Below are 24823 nucleotides of genomic sequence, written 5' to 3'. Positions count from 1 at the left end.
TGGATATAAACAGTTTTTATTCATTTTTGTCATAAGCATGGTTTTATAAATAATGAGGCTGCTCCTCTCATTATCAACTAACAGTCACCATTAGAGATTTAAAACTTCATGCACAGAATAGTATATACCATTTGTAGATATGTATTTCTTACTGAAATTTTATTTTATTAAATGTTTTCTGAGGAGCTAAATTCTGATCTTTGGTTAGATCTCAAATTTGCAATTCCTTAGAAATAGTAAACAATTATAACACAACCAAATATGAAAAATATATGCCATTCAACCAAAATAACTGGAAACTGTGATATAAAATGAAAGAACATCCTAATTTGAAATAATGAAAGTCTTTCTATAACTACTCTGAGACAGCAAAGGCATCGTAAATAAAAGTGTTCTTAAATCAAATCCCTTTCTATTTATGGCTATACCCAGAGTTCCCAGAGCAATGTAGCTGGCATATAGTAGGCACTAAGTATTTGTCAGAGAACAAGAGAAGGGCAGGAATTGGAACTGGTGGGAAAGGGAGGGGTGGCTGAGGAGAGGTCAGGGGTGAGGAAGGAAGGAAAGGAGAAAGTCAAAACTGGGGTTGGAGAGATGGAGAAAGGGAGAGGAGGACCTGGGATGAGCCTGAGGAAGGGGTGGCCTCTGAAAGATGGGGGGAGGGGGGAATTGGGGAGAGGAGGTAGCACAAGAGCCTGGGGAGGTACCCACAGAAGAGGAGAGGAAAACAGGGAATCTGGAAGGGAAAGGAGGGAAGAAATCAAAGGGCAAATAGAGAAAGAAGGTAACTTATTTCCCCAAGTATTTAGCATACTTGAAAGAGTTACTCTGCATAGAGATACTATTTAAAATCTTAATATTTTTATTTAAGTCCAATGGAAGTATTCAATATATTAATAAATCCATTATAATTCATAGTATACACATACATTTATCTGATACAAGATCGATAAATTAAAAACAGAACTTATTACACATTTGATGACTTTTTTTAAAAGCTTCATCCTTTAAATTTAGAATCATGGACAGTGTATTTAAATTTCAGATTTACTTGCTGAGCACCAATAAACACATTCAATGGCTAATTTACACATATTCCCCAACCAGGGTGATATTAAATTTTCTATGCCCTTTAGCAGCAAATCACAACGAAGAACATCACCACTTCCTGGGATGCTACGTCAGAGCTTTAGTCCTTTCTTTTCTGGTTATTTCCCTTTGCTAAGTGTGCGTGTCTGGTAGAACTTCTACTTTCCTTTCTGTCGTCTTTGTCTCGGGATGCCATTTTACTAGAAATATCCTTTATATTTGTTGATTTTTTCCTATTTTCCTTGGTTTTAGCACTTTTCTCTAGGTCCAATTTCTCCTTTTCTCTGTCCTTTTTCCCCTTAGGAGACTCTTTCCTGGATATATCTGCATCAGCAATTTTCTTATCTTTCCGGGCATCCTCCTTTTCTTTCTTCCCCTTTTTTCTCTCTTCATGCTTACTTTCCTTCCTTGACTCAGGTTTCTCTTTTTCCTTCTTGAGCTCTTCTTTAGTGAGTTCTTTAACTTTCAGGTTTTCCAATCAAAGGAAAAAATGTTTATTGACAGCATCTCTTAATTCATAGAACAGCAGGTTAGTGAAAAGGTATCGTCTGTTTATCTCCCTACACACAAGAAATGCTCATTCAAAAAGTTACTTTAATTCACTAGTATTTAAGTTGGCCAAAAACAGATGCAAACCTCTATAAAATATCAACTATAAGAGAAATGCTAGAAGCTGGTCACATTTTTCCAGCTTGAAATATGGTATGACTTGTCATAAAAGAAGGTTAACATGCAACATTATCAAAACGAATGCATCCATAAAGGTAGTACTTTACACAAAGTGCTAACAATTCACACTTCATAACTATAATGACATAATTAAAGGAACATTGGCAATGCAAGAACAAATTTTTCATAACTCGTAAGTTTATGTATAAGGATAATTAAAAAGTTTTGGCTCAAACAAAACATTGTATCCTTAAAATATATGCTAACAATCCTTGAAAACAAATATGTGCAAATGAAAATTAAGTATCATTTAATTTTTCAGCTAAGCAAAAAACAATTTTAATGTGTATGAAATTTCAAAATCATTATCTATAATGTTTAAATGACAAATCAGAATTTTCTGCTCATATTCAATACATGAAATTAGTATTCCTTTAAGTATGCTTCCCTGTTAGTTTATGCAGAGCCAATCAAACCAACGTAAATGTCTTCCACGTTTATGGGGATGAGAGAGCAACTAAACGGAACACGCAGCTAATTCCAAATCTCATGGAAGATACTGCTTTCAACTTGCTTTACATAAAGTTTAATAGAGCAGTTAGCAAAAGCTCTGAATTTCATCTGTTTGCACTCCTGCTAGGAAATCGTAAGGTAAAGTGTTTACTGTACAATGCAGCATTTAAGCAGCAACAAAGAAAACGAAAGATTTCTTTAATGTAATAAAATGTGGAAGATGTTTTTACCCATCAAAATCATGTAAAACTCACATAGCACAAAATGTTATTCAATATGAGCATCGGATTTATAGTGCCTCACTAAAAGCAGCATTGTATCTGTCTAGGAAGTCTAATAAATCTTGATTAACCAACAAAAATAACTTATAGGGTGTTTCTCTATTAATTGAACGTCCTGGTGATCAATGAGGAAATTCTTCAGTTCCTCCTGAAAATCTTATTAAAATCCAGTAAGAATACAGAATATTATTCATTCAGAATCATCCTCCAAGTCTTCATTCTGCTTCACTGCTGTTTGTATGGTAACATAGATAATAGCATTGCAAAATGGTAAAATGCTTGTGCAAGGCTATAAGGTCTTATTCTGCAATCTGTTTTTAAAAAATTAAACCCTTAATGTTTAATTTGCCTGTCTAGATCAAGAAGTGAAATTATACCTTATTGGCCCTTTATTTCATCATTATTTATGTAAGAATAAAACAGTAAAAACTGTTTTCTTCCCAGGAATTATTCAGGTGGGATACAAGGTTAAAACATTAAAATCTCCTAACCTTAAAATACAAATCACAAAACCCTGCAAATCACACAATAAAAGTCTCACCTGTTCATACTTCACACACACACACACACACACACATGCACACAAATAACCCACAAACAATATGCCAAGCACTTGAATTGAACACTTAAAAGAATATCTCAAGTTTATAAAGAAAATCATGCACATCACCATGCCCGTCTCCACAAAGGACCCAACTATTTACATATGAACAGGAAAAACCATAGGGATATAAAGTAAGGCTATAATGTTGAGCTGTTCGTCTTATATAAGAGTTGACAGGTATAATAATTTTTAATGAATTAAAATATAAAATACAGCAAATTCTATACCAATGTAATACACTGCTCCAGATTATATACTTAAGTTTTCATTTTATTGAAAACTACTACACCTTCGATACACTAGCTTTTATTGTGCTCTAAGGCTGTCATGAGGGTTTTTGGAGAGAGAAAATCAATCACTGATGACTTCACCTTTTTCCCAGCAGTAATTCAAACAGTAAGTCAAACTAAGAAAGGTTTTAGAGAGCAAGGTAGGCTGTGTATATGCAAAGTTAACATATATAACAAATACACAATATTGGTATAATATGTGTGTTCTTAATTTAAAGACTGTTACAAAGTTCTGATAACATGAAATGGGAATTACTTAAAATTATAGGCCAAAAATTCTTCAATGACATCTTGGACAAAACTACTTACAACCAAAGGTGCACCCAGGTAAGACCAAAAAGCAATAATGTTTAGCATTAGTAGCTACGTTTACATAACATACTCAGAAAATGTCATGCATTTTCAAGCATTAAACTGGATTCATTCAAGGCTAATTTGAAAAATAGAAAATACCTTTAGCCTTAGTTTTTCTTTTGGCTACCCCACCAGGTCCTTCTGTTGGTATTTACAAGATGAAAATAGGTTATGAACAGAAAATGTTAAAGAAATTCAAACGTATCTATAAAATAATTAAAACTGATGCCTTTATGAAACAAATTAAGTTACTTAAATTCACCATTAAAAATATTCCTTCAACATACAAGTGTCTATTATTTATGTGTCACTTTAAAGTCTTACTGTCACTATTTATTACAGATAAATGCATTGTAATCAGCCTATGGTTTAATGGCCCTCACAACTGGCCTTAGACCTTTAAGAATTGTTGGCATTAGAAATACCTGTTACCACCAAAAAATGGCATTTTGTTCTTGGTTGTGGACCTCTGCTTGGGTCACAGATGACCAATTACAAACACTGTGATGAAGGACCAAAGACCTAACTTCACTACACAACCACATATGCCATTCAAAAAGGGACAGCATATTTTGATAGAATTTCATTCATTACTGTTTGAACAATTATTACTTTTCCCTATCATTCCAAATTTTCTTTTTTAAAAACTTGCACAAGTAAAGTAGATACATATTAACTTTTTCACTCTAAAAACTTTCCAACAGCTTTCTATTTCCTCTCTTGGCAAATCAAAGTTCTGATAATGGATTTATTGTTGACCTTCTAACAAACATCAATACCATAGAGTGCTCTAAGAGCACTATTCCAACCAGGCTGTACTTTGCATCCCACTCACCTGATCTTCCCAACTCTGTCTTCTGGTCACATAAACGCTGTTTTATATTCGCGTACTGACAAACCTTCTCAAGCAGCATTCTAAGTTGCCGATCCATTTCTTAGGCATATGAGGGTTGGAAGCGCGGTGCTTAGTGTTCCTCTCCCGAGGGAGATGGGCAGCACCTTTCACAATCTGCCACTCGAGAACTAAGGTCTCAGGTGGGGTCACGAGAAAGCCCTCCCAGCCATTTGACATTTATTCCTGCTGTAAACTGTAGACCCCATTCTGTATGTTTCTCCAAACCATAATCATACTCCCACTTTCACTATAAGATGTTTGTACTCCTGTTATATTGTTCAAACCATCCTTTGTTCCTAAATTCCCTTCCCCTTTCTCTATTCATTTCCATCGAATGAAGTAATCCATTTGAAAATGGCAATTTATTTTGGTTAAAATATCACCATCACCATTCTTCAACAAAGTATTAGTATATCTTACCACTGACTACATTAAAAAAGAAACATGTGACTCACTCTTCCATGTGGCTATCTCTGTCCAATTACTTGAAACACATAGACAACTATAACCTGTGTGTGTGTGTGTGTGTCTGTGTGTGTGTATAACAATTATTTTCCAGACATTTGCTTCTTTTTTAAATTCTGCCAAAAACAGCATACTACTGAATGTTATTTTGGACCACTCCCCACTAAAGTTTATCTCGGAATAAAATATCAAATCTATTCGTGTAATACCAACTTTTAAATACATAAGTATTATTCAGTGTGTAAAAGATATTAGCATAAAGCATTAAATTACATGTTTAAGACTGCTAGCATCCCCCTTCTGATGCCTGCATGTTCCCCCCACAGCAGGCCCAGATTTTCCTGTTAAAAAGCAGAGTGAGGCCGGGCACAGTGGCTCACGCCTGTAATCCTAGCACTCTGGGAGGCCAAGGCAGGTGGATTGTTTGAGCTCAGGAATTCGAGATCAGCCTGAGCAAGATCGAGACCCCGTCTCTACTAAAAATAGAAAGAAATTGGCCAAACAATTAAAAATAGAAAAAATTAGCCAGGCACAGTGGTGCATGCCTGTAGTCCCAGCTACCTAGGAGGCTGGGGCAGGAGGATCGCTTGAGCCCAGGAGTTTGATGTTGCTCTGAGATAGGCTGACGCCACGGCACTCACTCTAGCCAGGGCAACAGAATGAGACTCTGTCTCAAAAAAAAAAAAAAAAAGGCAGAGTGATAAAGACCAGACTGCCCCACCCCCAACCCCCACAGCTATGCTCTAGTTAAAAAGAGATGTACTGATGAAAAGGCTAGCGCTAACTTTTGTCATGATCAGCCAAAATATTAGATAGTATCATATTGGCAGTGAAAAATAAAACAATAATGAGTACTGTGCTTGATTTTAAACTTTTCCAGTTTGGATATAAATCCTTACAGTGATACAAACTAACAAAGCACAATGCATCACATAAAATTCCAATGTATCATCTTATGCTAACTTTTCTGAACTTAAAAAAATGTAGTCAATAATTTTTCAGCATTTTTGACATCATAAAGACTTAGCTAATCATTTAAACAATCACCATATTCAGTCTCTGAAGGAAAGTGCACACACAAGAAGAAAACACAACACCCAAAACAGGAAGCTATCAAAGGAGCCCCAAATAACGATGAAACAAAAGGAAGTCAAGAAAATGCAGTGTTCTAAAAGTGAAATGATCAGTTTTAGGAAGGAAAGCCTGAACGAAAGTTTAGGACACTACTGAATTATGCTGGTCACTAAATTTCCCCTAAGGTTCTTCAGATTACAGTTCGCTAGTAAAGAAGACAGTCACACTGCGATGATGAGAGACACAGGTGGAAAGAAAGGTGCTCACGGGCTTCCCTCACCTCCTTAGAAGAAAACCGATTGCACGTGGACTCTCCCAAGATTCTGAAGGGGCAGAAGAGAAACAAAATTTTGAAGGATTTTATCTGCATTTGAGTATTTTGAAGGTAGAGGAAACACGGCATGTCTACAATAAAAAGAAGCTGAGTAGTAAGAGGGGGAAAGCTATGAGGTCAGAAGGAGAAGGAACAGGCAGGGAAAGGGTTAGCTTTGGAGACCAGAAGATGCAGGGTCTGAGAAAATGATGACTGAATGAGAAAGAGATGATGGCTCAAAAAAAATTCTGAGATAATAACGTTGTAAAGAGAAGAGAGAAGACAGTGGAGCCCGAACCAGAGTTGAGTATCTCAGGAAAGCAGAAAGCAAAATCATCTGTACAGAGGAATAACACAGCCCTGGAAGATGGGAGAGTGTGGAAAAGGTTTAGAGTATCCAACAAGTGCCCCAGAGGTTCAATTCAGGTAACTTCATGACAGATTTTTCTCCAGCAACAATGTGAAGTGCAGTGGTTGGGACAGGGGTCAGTGGTAATCCAGGGTTAGTGACAACATGTAGGGAGAAAAAACATGAGTTTGGGGGAATTAGAGAAGAGGCCTCAGAGAAAACCACACGGCTGTGTGTTAAGATCCACTTTTCTATTCTTTCTAATTCTTGACAGAATTCAGTTCTATCATTTGTAACTATCGTTGATGTGGACGCTCCCTACGATGCCAAAAATCAACAAGCACGCCCTGTTTTTCTTCTTTGCTCTCTTTCCTACCACAGCCAGTGCTATGGAGGGGGGTGGGGGCGGGGAGGAACAATTCCATCTAATAATAAAATTCATGACACACAATGGCTCTTTATAAATACTTTCCAAGTAACATGTTGAAAATGCTATCAATTAGAGCTGAAAGGGAAGCATCTTGGTATTTTGTGATCCATTCTACTGACAGAATACATTCCAATTTAAGGCAGTCATCAAAGAAGCATTAGGATGTGGTTAAAGTCAAAGAGAATGGCACAAAAGGCACCACCGGGTTGTATACTTTCTTTTCACACTTGTATGTTTATTCTGATGGTTTTAAAGGTGATTATTAATAGCTTGGGTGACGAAATTTTGAAAAAAGCAGGCCTTACATTCTCCCCTTAGAACAAATTGCCCAAAGGTACTTTATGCTATTTTGGCAACTGCCTCAGAGCCACCATCCCACAAGCATTTTCAGAATGAAATGTTCTCTCTGAAACTAAAATGTTTGAATCATTAAACCAAACGCTGGACCTGTGGTTCTACCGCATGCAACAGACATGATTTAAGAAGACCGGCTCCATTACAGACACCCAAGTAGCTACTGCAAACTTACAGTGAGCTTTAGAATGGGTCGTGTGCACGCCACCTCACACCCAGGTCATGTTGGCCACTCTTACAGTTGTTGGTGAGACCTACAGTCACTCTGAGCCGCAGTTTCTCATCTTCCTCCTTCTGTACTGGAACATCACAATCATTTCACCGTTTACTACACACAGCAAAAAGAGGCCACAAAAGTCTAAGTAATGGTCCTGTGAGCGAGGCAGACTTTGCTCCAGATGTCTAGTCTTGGTAAAATGCATCTCAGGACGCTACACCAATTTTCTTTTTCTTTTTAAATAGATGTAATGATACTACTATAGACATTTTTATCTTTAAAAAAGGAAGGTAAAAACCCACCAACCATCTATGATAAGTGGGAAGGGAGGATCAGAACATAAGAGAACTGCAAGAAAGAACAGGAAGGGTTTGAATCCAGAGACCGAGCATTTGAACAAAGTAAAATGCAGGTTCAAATACAAATGAGATATTGGAAAGGTCACCTGAAGACCTTTGTTAGCACAGATCAGATTGTTATATGAACTTCAAAATGTCACTTCTTCCCCCACTTCCACAAAAAAATAGTCCAATAATTTTATCACTTATTTAATCTGGTTAAAAAAAAAAAACTTAGTATTCTATTATGCAATGAGGAGCTCCTGAAGCTCTCACTCATCAGGACTAAGACCAGCATATATTATTCATGTGATATTAATGAATACCACATGTAGCACTCAGCTTTAAAGAGGGATTCAAATAAAACCTAAGACCTGGTTCCTAGATTCAAGGAGTCCACAGTGAGTTAATATCTACTCCTAAGCATTTACATGGTTATCTCAACAAATAATAGAGGCAGACAATTCAGCATACTTGTTCCATCAAACGACATAAAAATAAAGTCTGAGTCAATGAGTTTCTTTTAAGTGTTGCAAATATGGATTGTGATCAAAGAGGATTCCACAGCCAAATCCCAGAAAACTTCCCATATGTTTTATAGATGTACAGAGCTAGCCCGGAGTCTCACTCAGAAAGATGCTCACTCACTGAGCATCAATCCCCAAATGGTGTAACTGTCAAGGGATCAAATTAAGAATAACCGGTTGTGCTAGATCTGCTTCTGCTAATTCCCCAATGTTACACACATCAGGATAGATAAGGAAACATTTTGTTCTGTCTACCTAACCGTAAATAACCAGAAATCAAACAGATAAAAGTTTTCTTACACGTCTGGATACAGCTCTACAAGACAGGGAGGTAATTTCTAGAATAAAGAATCAAGGACAAGACAACAAAGCAGGCATTCCACTATGACCTGGGCACCGACGCGTCTGCGGGATCCCCATGGGCAGTGACCAGACAGCCAGGCCCAGGGACTGGGTGGCATCAGCCCCCAGAAGTCACTTCTCCACCTGACTGACACACACCACTCATGTCCCAGAGAAAATCAGGGCTGAAAGAAGCTAAAGTACAGAAAAGAACGCCCAGAGTGTCACTGCCCTGTTTTTGTGCCAAACTCCAGAGAACCCAGGGCCTTCTCAACCGGAGAAATGTCAGTACATCTGAAGAAGCAAGAACAGCAACTCTGAGGAATCATCGCTACGTCTCAATGTAGAGCACATTTGCAGGGTTTCTTTGTTCAAAACTGAAAAAGCACAGAGTAAATACAGTACAACTTAAAATTCCATAACTATAAATACATATTCAAATGTAAAGGATATAATTTTGCCTTTTTAAGTTAGTTCCTAAGTTTAAAAGACATGAGCTAGAAAAATATTTATATTATGAAACAGAAAGATATGAAAAAAAAACCCTTAGAAAATTAAGAATTATAACATAATAAATAAAACTTAAGCAAAATAATTTTGAGCAGCTTCAAGATATTTTATACCACACTTTTGCAAACAACTTTATTTTCTCTCTCACACACACAAAAAAGCCTTAGGCACAAATTGAAGGAAGTCACAGAAGTCAGGGGTTCATCAGCTATTTGTATTTTTACCCTCATCAGAGACTTTTGAAAGGGGCTAATCAAAGGTGGTACAAAACAGATGGCAAATTATTATCTCACATTCTTGTTTTTCACTTACAAAAATAAAGCATAATTAATTTCTGTACATAAAATGTGCATTAGTATCACGACTAAAAAAAAGCCTGATGAGAAATTAATAATTCCAAACATTTTTAACACACAAATTACTACTCATAAACTTATCAAATACCTTTGTGTGTTAGTAGTAATGATACATTAATAGGATTGCTTTAAAAAATATATCCCAGACACCTGGCTAAGTAAATCTCATTGAGTGAGGCCTAAGATTGCTTTTGAATTTAAACCTAATGAACTTTGATATCTCCCAGTACTCAAATTCAAAGTAGAAGACACAATAAATATGGCCTATGGCTGAATAAACTTTCAGAAAGAACATTTTTACATGATAGATACTCTTTTGTTGCAGAACATTCTACTAAATGATGGCTTGGCTGCATTGCTTGATTACTTGAAAATCGGAGGCTTTTGATTGCCAGAAACATTAACAGAATAAAACATATTTTCTGAATAATAAGAGCAAGACAAACTAGAGTTTTAATAGCCACTTGAACTTTAGGAGATCCCTGTCCAGTGTACCACGTGCATATCCGTATCGAAAAGTAGCTATGAAATGTTTGCTTTTTAATAAGATCAGCAAATTGGACAGTCATCCATGACACACATAAATAGCAGGCAGAGGGCATAGATTTCCTGTGCTTTGATTTGAGACTTTTACTTCCAGGCTATCATTATGATAACCTACAAGAGTGATTTCTAACAAAGAAACTAAATTTGTCATATCCCCCTGAGAATAAATGGATGAATGGTCCACTTACTGAAAATAATTTGATCAATATAGAAAAACAAGAAATATTTGAAAAGTAGATATTATTATGATTCAATGTAAAAAAAATGCAAACGTTTTCAGATTTTAAGCTCTAGGGAGAATCAAACTAAGCAAAATTTTAGAGAAGCTCAAAAGAGATTTAAAAACACAAAACATCACACCTTCAAAGTGTAACACAAACCAAAAGGTCTTAGGTCTCACCCCTTTTCAAGCTTTAAGAGCTTTGCTTGAGGGGGGAAATGAGTGAGAGAAATGCGTTTCTCATTTTAAAAAATGCATCTTCTATATAGCTGATACAATTGTTTTCATTATTATTGAAGCAATACTGAACTCGTTTTAAAGAAACTGATTTAAAGATGTTTTTTAAGGTTTTCTAACAGGAAAAATTTATTCTCCCACAACAGAATTACCACGTAAGAAATTTAATTTACAATTCTAAAAATCATATCATATTGGAGCCAAAATTGATAGTGAATTAGTAAGTTAATGAAGGAAAAAAATGGAAAAAGACTTTATTTAGGAGGAATAATTTTAATAATGTACAACATTATTTAAGATACATATCCACATTTTCCCTCTCATGTAATACGCCTACCTTAAAAAAAAATACAAATTATTTTCTCTGGATGTATATTTGGAAATGAAATTAAAAATAAACTTTGCTTTCATAAACAGAAAAATTTTATACTGCTATCTGAATACAGTAATTTAACTACCCTAAGGCAAAAACATGGAGTTATTTTTAAATTATCTTAAAAGCACCATTAATACAGAATTTACACTGAAATTTGTATGGACCTATCTGACAAATCAGTGAACCTAAATAAATCAGAATAAAAAATACCAGCTTTTTAAAGAACCTTCATTTTATACATCAGTCATGTTAGGGATCAACAGAGAAGCATTTAACTTATGAATCATGCCAGAAATATTTTTGTAAGTCCATTAGAATCATCTTAATTAATAGTGTTAGCAAGACAAGCATGAAGGGTTAACCATAACACAATTTGCTACTATTTAAGTTCCCAAATGTAGTTCAGTAAATACATAAGTTGAAACAAAATGATACAGAAACCAATTATACCACCAAGAACATCAATTTCAATGCACTTTGTAGACAACTACAAGAGTGAGGAATGCCACTGTCTTCACTAGAAGTGGGAGAGCAGAGCAAGGGACTAGCTAATAGCTCCACTGGGCAAGATCACAAGGTTGGCTTTTACCATAAGATCACAACGCCCCACTGCACGTTAAGCCCTGCATAAGCAAAGGAAAGAAAAGGAAAAGGACACTGCTTCAGGTTTTCATAGGCCAATGACTTCAGTCCCTGAATCAAAGTTACTGGTTATGTAAATCCAGTATGACGCAAGTCTTTCCCTGAACCCCTTCGTTCTGTGACGTACCATCAACACCATCTGTGGTTTCGCTTTCTTCTTCTTCTTCTTCTAGCATTTCAAAGGGAGTCATTATATCATAGAGAAATGAGAGGAAACCATAAAACCAATCTGAACTTTCCTCTGCTAAAATATTAAGGACTTCCTCAAGGGAATCAATATTTTCATTACTGCCATCTTTGGTCAGGCCTACATAAGAATAAAGGAAGAGAGAAAGAGAAAATAAGGAAGAGTAGTTAGGTGGAAAAAAGAAGTTGAGGAAGGGCGATCTCAAAAAGGATGTGCATCATGGTCACAGAGGTTTACAGAAAAGACACTTTGGAAAATAAAGAAGTCAATTAAAATGCACACCTTACAATCAACTCTCAATCACATGTACTAAAGGTCAGCCGCGGTTTGATCAATTCTCCCCATTCCTACCAGCTCCTAACCGAGTTTGCCTTTCTCTCATCACAGAGTCTGGAGTTGAAAACTTGACAGAATTCTATTGGCCAAAATCAACAGATGGTAATTGGTTGACAATAATGGGAAGAGCAAATAAAAGCAGTATCGGGAAAAAATATATATACTTCTGACAGGTTCCAGATTTGCTCAGTTACCAACCAGATATTATCGAGAGTTGGTTATACAAGCATTTATTTATATATGTGTGCGTGTGTCTATATACATATTTAATAAATATGTATGTGTGCATGTATATACATATTTATTATTTTATAATAAAAAGGCTATTTCCTCAAACTTTTCCCCTTAAGACCTAGAGTTAACTTAGGAAACTCTGGAGTTTATATGATCAGCAGGATTACTGTTTACAACACCCACAGATAGGCATAAATGCACTCAGATTATATAACTCAGATAACTTTAATACTTAAAATTAAATACTTACATTTTAACACTATTAAATATGGTTGTTCTATAAAACTCTGGCAACTGATTCATAGCCCTGTAATTCTGGCCAATAACAAGAGTCAGTTATTAATAATAATTCACTCTGCCTACTGATACGAAATTTGATCAAGGCCTTTAGCTAGTAGCCATTTGGAATAGGAACACTGCACATTAACCTGGGAAATTAGCTTCTACTGCAGAGACTCTGACTTCTATCATTTTTAGGAACTAGACCCAAAATAGGTCCCCATGATGGAAAGAAATCACAGTACATATTTTTTTTTATCATTTTTTTTTTTTTTTTTCTGTGAAGAACTGGCTTTGGGTAGGCAAGTGTCTTAGCTTCAGCAGGTATCAAAATCTACCAACACTGCTAAGCTATCTACAGCATGGCCCTATAATCATGAGGTGGAAAAATGGGGTGGAGTGTTCTGGCTGTAAGAAATGTGAACATCTGCGACCATAGAGATTTCCGGTTATAAGCACTAATTGAGTCATTTAAAAGTTTGGCAAAACACAATTTCTCCACATAATATAACTACCAGCAATCAAGGGTGGCATACAAAAAATAGTAATAAGACAACTAATTTAAGTTTTAAAGATTACAATGGATTTTTTCCACTTTGGTCAAAAGAAGAACTATATCATGCCATTCTTCACATTACTGGGGGGAAAAAAACAAATTGCAGTCAGTATTCAAATTATTTCCTGGCAAGTCCAGAATATTTTTTCACTGAATTTAACAGTTGACAAATGCTTTGAACAGAAAAGATCTGTATTCTCATCCAAGTTTCTGTGGGAATAACACTGCCTCTTCTTCCCACCTTAAAACACTACAGCTGCATATTTAGTATAAACACTTTTATTTTTCTCCACTTTCCAATATATTATAAGTACCTCCAAGTATTGAATACAAAATTGTTCCATCCTTCAGTACGACAGGTTGAAGTGTGCAACAAATATGCAAAAGCATGTAAACAAAACTGCTTACCCAGCCACACAACCTTCCTGTGGTTCTTAAGACAAAATACTAGGCCAAAGAGAAAAAGAAAATATTTTGGGTATGTAATTCCTTCTTAACCTCTAAGAATAGGCTTCCATCAAAGAAAAGGGTGTCAATGCCTTTGGCTTGCCGAGGTCCAGTCCTCCCATCAGCTCTCTCAAGCATCCACCCAGCCTACAAATGTTTATCAAGTGTCTAGGACGTGCTGATTGGCTTCCCTTCTGCTCTCCAGCCATACCTGATAGGATGCCGGCCAGGTGCTAAGCACAGGGCAAAAGGACAACCATGTAATCCTTAGGTGGTGTTACTCTAAGATGTTACTCTCAGCATTTAGTCCGCGGATCATTTTCCTGTTGATTTTATTTGGGAAATAAGTTTTTAAAGAATATATTTCCAAACAATGTAGTTTTCAATAACCCAAACTAAAATCAAAGATAGTTTTATTTTAGATAATTTGGCCACAAAAATAAGAGGCTGTGTAAATGGAGAACAGGCTTATTTAGTGTATTTTCAAAGTGAATCAGAAGAGAAAATAGGAAACTATGTAAATGGTATATTTTCAAATAGAATCAGAAAGGCGTTGGCCTGAAATAATAAAATAATAAAATTAATGATAGCTATTCACCTTCATTTACTCATGCATATTTAATTCTCTCATTATATTTCACAAGAAAAGCTAAGCCTTAAAATATGAAAGAAATGTAAACATGAATGTATACATTTCCCCCAAATTTATGATTTAGGTATATGCAGACTTAGGAATCTAGAAAAAAATATTAATGAAATAAATGCTAAATCTACAAAAGTTCAATATATCTCAACTATTCTACCCGTCATCCCAAACTCTCATCTATCTGATCGCCTAACATCCTCCCTCCTCTTGGACTTCCTCTACCTTAAGTTTAAGCTCAACCCCTATGCTGCCTCTCCAGTGAAAATACACCCTAGAAGTCTGGCTTCTTTTTGGGTATACGTTCACTGAACTTACTCCCCACATAACCTCTTCCTGATCACACAGAATCCACTAAAGCCTCTGTTTCCCCAACAATTTCACCAGGTTCTGTCTTTGCAATCACATGGCAGTAGCAGAGGCACAACTAAGCTACAGTGATCTCACAAACGAGAAAAGAACTTTAGTCATAAAATTTAATTCAAGTTAAGGTTGTATTTCATGCAGAGGATTCGAGCACTGTAGAAGTAAGTCAGAGGTGTTAAGTGAGCCTCACAGTTCACCTTTGGTTTGTTTTTTGTGAACTAATACACGTATACAGTAAAATAGTTTCTTTATGTTAGCCTTATCTTTCTTTGTGCATTTATTAGTAAAATTACCAAAATAAACCTTGAGATTCAACAAATTTAGTTCTAACTCAAAGTATATAATTCTTATAAAAGGGACAATTTACAATTTGCTAATACTACACCTGCAAATGGCACTTTTCAAAGTACAATTAATTAATCTCTTAGTGCTTAAAAGCCTTAAAGGGAATAACTTTTGAAATCTCAAATATATTAAAAATCAAGTTATTAATGTAAAAATTTGCTAGAGAAATCAATATGTTCTATAGAAGAAACACCATGTTTTAATAAAATACAGTAGACGAGAAGTAGTATTATTTCTGAAAATAAGGGAACTTGGCCCACACGAAGTTATCTTTAAAATAAAAAACTTCTCTATTCAGAAGTCATCATTTAAGATTAAGCAAAATAATGGAATAATAAACATTTATAGGCAAGGAAATTACCATCATTCTGATACGTTAAGTTCTATACAATTTTATTTTTCACATAGCAGGATTATAGTTATCTGAGTATTTAATATATTTACAGAAACTCATATTTACATATGCAATGACAGAAGTCCACAGAAAATCTCGTTAAGGTTAAGATAGGAGCTTCTATTGTTAAGCAGCAAACATTAATTCTCACTGAGCAGTAACAAGAAAACAAACTCAGAGAGGTCAAAATTAAGAAGCTTCATGATATTAGTGTTTAATCACAAGTAAAACCTTTTTCATATTTAGAATTCATTGTTTTATAAGGTGGTGAAATTAATCTACTGAAAATGGTTTCTTTGGTTACAGATGTAGTATCCTCCCATGTTTTTATGTCTACCACAAAATAGTCTACCTAGGAAGAATTTCTTTGGGTCATTATTCTATTAAGCTTAGTGTATAATATCATGCCATATCCATTATTTTTCTGAAGACTTTGATATAAAAAGTTTTAATATATATTCTTGCTACATATAAATGCAAAGGAAATCTCACCAGGCCAGATTATACAAAATTTACATATTAAAATTAGCACCACCCTTTCCAGGAAGACAGCATTTTAAAACAAATGAGGGAATACCACATCATTATTTATTACAACAAACAGCTCAATGATAAAGATAGGTAATTCTGATCACAAATAGAGGAGTCCAAGACTTCCAAAGTAAGAACACCTGGTCAAAATACTAGGCATCCTTATTTTAATGTTACTTTTAAAATATGCATAGAACATTTTAAGATGTTTGCTACCATGATTCTATGTCAAAACAAATTTATGTTACATTTTCAAATGAAAGTGAACTATGTCTAATGACAATGAAGAATGGCTATAATTATCATATTCGAAAGACTAGGTCATTACCTGTATTTTCAAACGTTCAGTTCAGAATATGAAGTATTTTAAGTCTGAAAACATACATGAAATTATTATTCTTATTAAAAAATATATGTGGGCCGGGCGCGGTGGCTCAAGCCTGTAATCCTAGCTCACTGGGAGGCCGAGGTGGGCGGATTGTTTGAGCTCAGGAGTTCGAAACCAGCCTGAGCAAGAGCGAGACCCCGTCTCTACTAAAATTAGAAAGAAATTAATTGGACAACTAAAAATATATAGAAAAAATTAGCCGGGCATGGTGGCACATGCCTGTAGTCCCAGCTACTCGGGAGGCTGAGGCAGGAGGATTGTTTGAGCCCAGGAGTTTGAGGTTGCTGTGAGCTAGGCTGATGCCACGGCACTCTAGCCCAGGCAACACAGTGAGACTCTGTCTCAAAAAAAAAAAAAAAAAATATATATATGTGTAAGAGCTATATACTTATCCACCAGAAAAGTAAATTGAAATGTGAAAGTTTATGGAAAAAATAATTAAGCCATTTCAAATTTCAATAGGAATGAAATACATGATTTAAGGGGAAAATAGCTTTCATAAAATACATAGACTATTGACACAGATATTATTAAAGCAAAAATATTCTTTTGTTTCCAGCATTTTATCACTAGTAACAAAAAATAAAACGTGTACTTGCCTAATAAAACTTTGGCATCGTCCACATCAAAATCTCCATCACCATCAGCATCATAGATTCCTAGTTTTCCTACAACAGGGAGGAATGACAGACATGGGAACAAAAGGGAAAACTAATTTAATAAGGTATCACCACTTATCGCAGCCCTGCCCGTCAGTCATAAATGTTACCAACTGATGCAATTCTCTGCTCTTTTAATCCTGCAAAGTGATGCCAAATAGATATCTTACCTAAACATGGTAGGCAATTCACTTAGAGATTCAGGAAAAGTTCACCAAACAAATTCTAAAAACTGACATAATATGACAATACTCTGATCTAATCACTTAAGAATAACTTTTTGTTACACTGCTAAAAATATTTTAGGTCAAGTTTTGAACATATAAAAGAAACAATATCGACGCATTTCTAACAGTTATATGAAATTTAATGTCTCTAAAGTATGAAATTTTATCAAACTATTAATATTCAAAGCAAAAGAAACAATCAACCCAGCCTCAAAACTAAATATAAATAAATTAACATAGAGTATTAGTTACAAAAATAAAAAGACAGTTAATTTTATATCTTACAATGATGATTTACAACAGAAATATCATGAATCAACCTTTAAAAAAAAAAAAAAGACCTTTCTGGAAATAAAGTATGTAAAACTGGATGCTTCCTGAAATTATAATCTTAAACTTCTAGTTATTCTACTTACAAACTTAATCGGCACTGGCCATCTATTACTAAGGGGAAGAAAGGGATTAAAACAGGTATGCTGAGAAGACCATACTGCCAAAGCCTTTACTCCTCAAAATTAGTAAACATGTATTTTAAGGCTTTAATGCTTTATCACAAGCAGCACTGTCATGTTTAGCATTACAAATAGTTAAATACATTCAACCTCCTAAAAAACATTCTAAAATCATCATGACTTACAACTCATCATTGGACAATGACTGTGGAAAACTGTAATAATGTACAGCAATATTTTAAATGCATTCACAAATATCACACTAAAAAAAAACTGGCAGCACTGTTACCATTTCTTTAGCACAAAGCACACTAAAAGACTGCATAAGAGCAGGCACAGGATATCTATGATCAATCTTTATCTTCCCAGAGCCCTTGCTCTACTTACGAAAATAGTTAACTTGCTGTGTAGAAGTCTGACTTACCAAGCACACACACATTTAAAATGATAATAATAATGAAGACGTGAGGATGCTGTCATTTCTGTTGCTAAGAAAACGAAAAGTACTAATGTGCAGGTCAAGGCTATACACGGTACAGAGCTCAACACTAAAAGACAGAAAATACTACCTTTCCACACAAACTTAAAAGGCAAAATTGGCCCTAATACACACATTCTCCAATGCAGGTGATATCCTAAATTAGTAGAATGAGGTTTTAGAGACAAACATGAGTAGACTTAAAATGTATCTCCAGTAGCCTACCTTGAAGTACCTCTGATAAGTTATAACGGAAGTCCTTTGCTTTGGCTGCATGCATGTAAAAACACGAAAACTGTTACTTGTGCTGAAAGGTATAAATATTTAAAATCCCTTCTCTCATTGAACATGCATGCATTCCCTACAAACATATCACTGTCAGTCAGTAAATGCACAGATCTACTCAGAAGTTTGTCTCCAGACTAAAATTCTCTAATAGTCTATTAATCTACCCAGAGATATTTTCCTTAAAGCAAAAAAAAAAAAAAGGAAAACTTCAATGAAAGACAGATTATATGTAAACATATTTCGTTATTCTTTGCCTTTTTCCCCCCAGAAAGATGGCTATAATCTACAAGTAAAGCAGAAGCACAGGAGGTCCAACGGAAGGGGGATCTTCTAGGCAACACCATGTATGTAGACAAGCAGCATTTTTGCCAGTGACAGGTCCACGTCTGCCACCGGCTTACTAAAGAGAAGGGCCGTTATTCACAATGGCCAAATGGTGGAAACAACCCAAATGTCCATCACTGATGAATAGATGAGCAAAATGTGGTGTATCTGTATCATAGAATATTGCACAGCCATAAGATGGAATAAGTATCGAACCTTAAAAACATACTAAGTGCAAAAAGGCAGACACAAAAGGCCACATATTGCATGATTCCATTACATGAAATGTTCAGAATAAGCAAAACCACGTACACTGAAGGTAAATTAGAGCTTGACAAGAGACGAAGGAGGAGGGGATTCAATGTTTTTGGGAGAAGGGGATAATGGAAATATTCTGGAATTAGATAATGTGAATGGTTGCATAAAATGATGCAAGAGCATCTAAGAGCCACTAATGTGTATATTTTCAAATATTTATAATATAGAATTTTATGTTATATGAATTTTACCTTAATTTAAAAAAAGATTTTTGGAGAAGTGTTAAAAAAAAAAAAAAAAAGAGAATGTGACTCCAAAAATAATAATCATTAACCTAAAAACTTATGAAAAACTGCAGTGATTATGGGGAGAGAAAAGAAAACAGGAGAAAGGAGGAAACTATCAGAAGTACCACGGCAACTTCCTCAGAACAGCATACAGACCACATCCCCTGCACCCACCCATCCCAGCACCTGTATCCATATACCCCTACCCCAACAGAGACACGGAGGGGTGTGCTTTTAGGGTTTCGCGGATTGTGTGGCTCTGATCCATTAGTAGGTCATTAAATAAATTCGGTGGCTTATCATCAAGTATTTTTAAAATTTATAACAAAATTGAATAGAAATTATTGAGTACTGCATATGGTGAAAATGGGTACTGATTCATAAGACTCCCTGTGTGACAGACACACATATAAAGCCTTTTTTTTTTTTTTTTCTTTAAACTACAGGTCATGTTCAAAGAAATTCAAAAGCTACTACTTCAAGACAACCCTGATCACATCCCTTTTTATTCCCAGTCTATTGCGATCCACTGAAAGGCTACAGAAATTAACTACCAAAAAGATGATAACAAATATTTAAGATTACTAAGCTGTTACTTACTCTCTTATAAATTCACATAAGAAATGACATAAAAATTCTTACCTAGAACCTCCTCATAATCAACAAGATCAAACCAAACAACAGCTACTGATGTCCAGACTCCCAGCAATGCGATGACCATAAACCATGTGAAGAATGAACTTCCAGAAAGTCCTCCTTTCTTCCCGTTCTTGTGTCCTCCATGTTTTGTCTCTGTTTAGAAATAAATATAAAATGTCATTTATATAAGAAGAAAACACTTCATTGGATACCCCTTTTCACACTAAATTGTTTCTCCAATAATTTGATAGTATGTACAATGGTAGATCATTTCAAAAATACTACTTTTACTTAAATCTCAAAACATGTTATGCAAAATAAAGATTTTTGAAAACAAAAAGGTTTCTTCTTAGACTCAACACAAAACAGCCCTAACCCTGAAGTAATGCAAGAAATAAACTACTGATGGGCTAATGATTTTTTGAAAAGAAAGAGTTGATATAACATGTATATTCCTTCCTTCCAAGTTCTTTATCAAAACTACCTGAATATCACTTCCTTTAAAGTTTAGAGCTTATCAACAACTTAATGAAATCATGTAGAAATAGAAATGTAGCCAAATTTTTTTCTGTCTCATTTTGTTTCTGTAGAATCTTAAAAACTCTGCTATAACTGCCACAGAAGAAAATATCTACCCCCAAAACTACTCCATATTCTTAGCCAAAGGGAAAGAGAAAAAAAAGAAGGAAACTATTTATATGAAAAAGAGTTCAGGGACAAAGAGAAGGAAACAGCACAATCCATTCCTACGCCTTCACAAGACCCACTGGGGCCTAAGGAAACAGGAAAAGGCTCATTCACAACTGTCTCAATGCCGAAAGCAGATCTGTAAACTGCTGTCCACCAAAATTGCCATTTTTCACATTTGATATGTTTAACTCATATCCCTTTGTAAATATTCTTCTTACAGCCAAAAATAAACAAAACAGTAAGTCATGTGATATTAATAGAAAATAGTCAACATTGTCCTTAAAAGGACATACCACAATATTCGAATTTTCCTTAAGAAGGAATACATATTATTAATATATAAATATTAATAAATAAATTAAAAGGATATATCACATCCCAAAATGCCTCCGAGAAAGCAAAAAATTTATCAGCCAGGTGGAAAAGCAAGACACTGCCTTGTATTCACGCAGCACGTAGAACTGCTGTTAAAGTGCTCTCACAGGCACTGCTGCATGTGATCCTCTCTGTGTCTTATCAGTGCTCCTCCTGAGGGCATTTCTGGATGTTTATGCAAGACAGTGCCTCATCCTGTATGAGGGTTTTTCACACTGCAGGACATCTGGCATCCACGCTTTCCCCTGGATCCAAAGGCAAGTAGCTTCCAAGGCTCACGATAAATAAAAACACCCCAAACATCTCCGCATGTCCTCTATAGGGGCAGTGCCTGGTTGAGAACGACCGAGGGTAAGCACAGGAATAATTACCTGTTTTACATAAGAAAGATGACATGATTCTCCCAAAGTCACCAGTACAAGTTGGGTAGAACTAGGAACATACCCTGACCTGAGTTCCTTGATCCATAATGAGTTGGCCAAATAACATGATTTCAGAAAGCCTCACTAGCTCTAATCTAGAACTTGCCTTTTGACTTCTAAGTCCAGCTCTAGTGAATAATACTAATAATCTCCAGTGACTCAAATCAAAAATATACTGCCAATATAGTCCTCTGGAAGAAAAAATAGAATTCTTCTTTTTAAAAGAATATTATGTATTTTTTAAACCCACATTAGATCAATTTTTCAAAAGGGTCCACAGAACCTAAATCAGTCTGAGTATGTATGTGTGTACACTCAAACATATACACATATTTATCTATACACCTATGTCTGAGTATATATAGTTATGAAAACTAAATAAAACAAATTTCATTCTTAAAGAAAAAAAATAATTCCATCTTCTGGTGCTCTTTAAATATTAATATACCCATCAGAAAGTGTCAGATTTCTAAATAATCATATAGTAAATTTACAAAAATATGCTTACCAAATAAGATATGGCTACCAACTTTGTTTCTAACATGATCTATATAAAGCTGGCTATACAAAACATAATTTATACATTAAAAAATACTTGCTGGGCACAGATGACATTGTTGCATATTAAATCAACTTCAAACAGGCATCACTGTTTCATTACCTCAACACAGCCATGGGAGGGGAAGACTAGGTGAGAATTTCTGCAATGCTGGTGGTGGAAATGATGATTTCCAATATTTTTTGTGTCTTATGCATATAAGTTATAAAAAAAATACAAAATAAACTACAACTAAAATTTAAAAACAAGAAAAGATTTATAAAAGTGGGTAGGCTTCTGTGGGGGCAGGGAGGTTCCACAGATTCAGCAGCCATATTATACATTTAATTTATTACACTTTTATGAAATTTTATAAAGACTTTTTTCTAAGACTGTATTTTTTAAAAACCTTATTTCTGCATAACATATAGATACATGCATACATACCCCCATTTGTGTACAACAATAAGCATAAAGATGGAACAATAGTTAATGACTAAGAACTTCCTGCCTTGGCTTCTTATTGTAAGAATGAAATTTAAATTTTTATGTAAAACGAATACTAAAACTTCAGTAAAACAGGGTTCTTGTCTTATCTTCTCTTGAACATTCTGTAATTGACACCAGTCTCTTGTATTTTTCCTCATTAACTGGAAAATAGCTAGGCTAAATATAGTTCAGCCTTTCATTCATTCATTTAACATTTATTCCATATGTGGATGCAAGAAAAATTTTACCCAATAATTAAGTTTTAAAAATGTGTACATCAATAAAAGTATACTCAAGATGATACTATTCAGAAAAAGCCTATGATGAAATAGCTAATAAAACAAAATAATAACTTGAACTCGAAGTTCGGTTTTCTGTCTCTTTTTTTTTTTTTTGAGTCAGAGTCTTGCTCTGTTGCCTGGGCTAGAGTGTCGTGGCATCAGCCTAGCTCACAGCAACCTCTAACTCCTGGGCTCAAGCGATCGTCCTGCCTCAGCCTCTCAAGTAGCTGGGACTACAGGCATGCACCACCATGCCCGGCTAATTTTTTCTATATATTTTTAATTGTCCAACTAATTTCTTTCTCTTTTTTTAGTAAAGACGGGGTCTTGCTCTTGCTCAGGCTGGTCTTGAACTCCTGACCTTGAGTGATCCTCCGGCCTCAACCTCCCAGAGTGCTAGGATTACAGGCGTGAGCCACCACGCCCGGCCTCTGTCTCTTTCTTAAAGCAGAAATGAGAGAGGAAAGTTTCTGAGACTCTCGAAAGTTACATATCATTTATCCAAGCTAATTCTGTGACACTCATATAAGTTACTGACCTGCAATGACAAATATAAGGAAAAAGAGGAAAAAAGGCTCCCTAAAAAAAACCTAAATAAATGCATGCACCAAAACAGAGAGAGAGTGGGAGCAGGAAGGAGAGAAAGAACCAAACACAAAGTAAAATCTTCACCAAGAATCTGTTTATATTTACTTCAGACAAAATTCTAACGACTTCAATCAACTTCGTAACTCAGTGCACAAAACTACAGAACAGAGTTCAGAGACAACCTAACACAAATGAATCAAAGCAACGGAAGCGCTGTTAGAGGGAAAATCTGTAAAGGGCAGGATCCCGCAGCAAGAGCAGACCGAGAACTAGGAAAGCAGGGGGCAGCGAAGCCACTTGTGATTGAAACTTGCAGGCAGACCCCTTAAAATAATCTGTAGTACAAGTTAATAACTGATATTCATGTTGATTCTGTCATTAAAATATCCATCTGTTTAAGAATGTAAAAAATGTATAATAGGCTGGGCGCGGTGGCTCACGCCTGTGATCCTAGCTCTCTGGGAGGCCAGGCAGGCGGATTGTTTGAGCTCAGGAGTTCGAAATCAGCCTGAGCAAGAGCGAGACCCCGTCTTTACTAAAAATTAGAAAGAAATTAATTGGACAACTAAAAATATATAGAAAAAATTAGCCGGGCATGGTGGTGCATGCCTGTAGTCCCAGCTACTCGGGAGGCTGAGGCAGGAGGATCACTTGAGCCCAGGAGTTTCAGGTTGCTGTGAGCTAGGCTGACGCCACGGCACTCTATCTAGCCTGGGCAAAAGAGTGAGACTCTGTCTCAAAAAAAAAAAAAAAAAAATGTATAATAAATCTTAGAAATATTTTCATTCAAACTAGTTTTTATGAAACAGATTTATTACCTTATTACCGTTAATATTTACTAATTCCATAAAGGAATAAAACACTAAATTATAGATGGGAGTCTTTCCTAAGACACCTTTTTTGGAGAACTTTTTTATCAACAGCCAATAATATACTCCTGATATGTCACTTGGTAAATTTAGTGGGACAGGTCCCAAAGGGCGTATCAGTTTCTGTCCAACGAAACTGACGAAAGCACAGTAAGACAAACCCTTCAAGAGGGTTTATAACTCCCTAAGCAAACCTGGAACCAGTACTTTGTTCCAAAGGTATTCTGGAGGAACATCTAGGAGTTGTCCTAATTTTCCAAGA

At 35.5% G+C, this 24823-nt stretch overlaps 1 protein-coding gene across 5 annotated transcripts in view; it reads right to left on the bottom strand.

The window, feature by feature from the left end:
- The window catches only part of ASPH (aspartate beta-hydroxylase), a 231714-nt gene that overhangs the window by 178205 nt on the left and 28686 nt on the right, over positions 1 to 24823 (bottom strand). For 2 of the 5 annotated variants that reach the window (XM_012661431.1, XM_012661432.1), the window contains exons 2-3: positions 20313 to 20462; positions 17297 to 17365 (exon numbers count right to left, since the gene is read on the bottom strand). In XM_012661431.1, the coding sequence (XP_012516885.1) occupies positions 17297 to 17365; positions 20313 to 20462 (219 nt within the window). Of the gene's footprint in view, positions 1 to 1033; positions 1552 to 3899; positions 3942 to 11230; positions 12299 to 17296; positions 17366 to 18738; positions 18784 to 20312; positions 20463 to 24823 lie in introns of those variants that run through there. The other 3 variants (XM_012661433.1, XM_012661434.1, XM_012661435.1) reach the window with 3 other exon arrangements.

Source organism: Propithecus coquereli, unplaced genomic scaffold (assembly GCF_000956105.1).
Source record: "Propithecus coquereli isolate 6110/MARCELLA unplaced genomic scaffold, Pcoq_1.0 Scaffold71, whole genome shotgun sequence".
NCBI classification, from domain to species: domain Eukaryota; kingdom Metazoa; phylum Chordata; class Mammalia; order Primates; family Indriidae; genus Propithecus; species Propithecus coquereli.
Note: the sequence above shows the minus strand (reverse complement) of the source record. Positions and strands in the feature narration are given on the sequence as shown.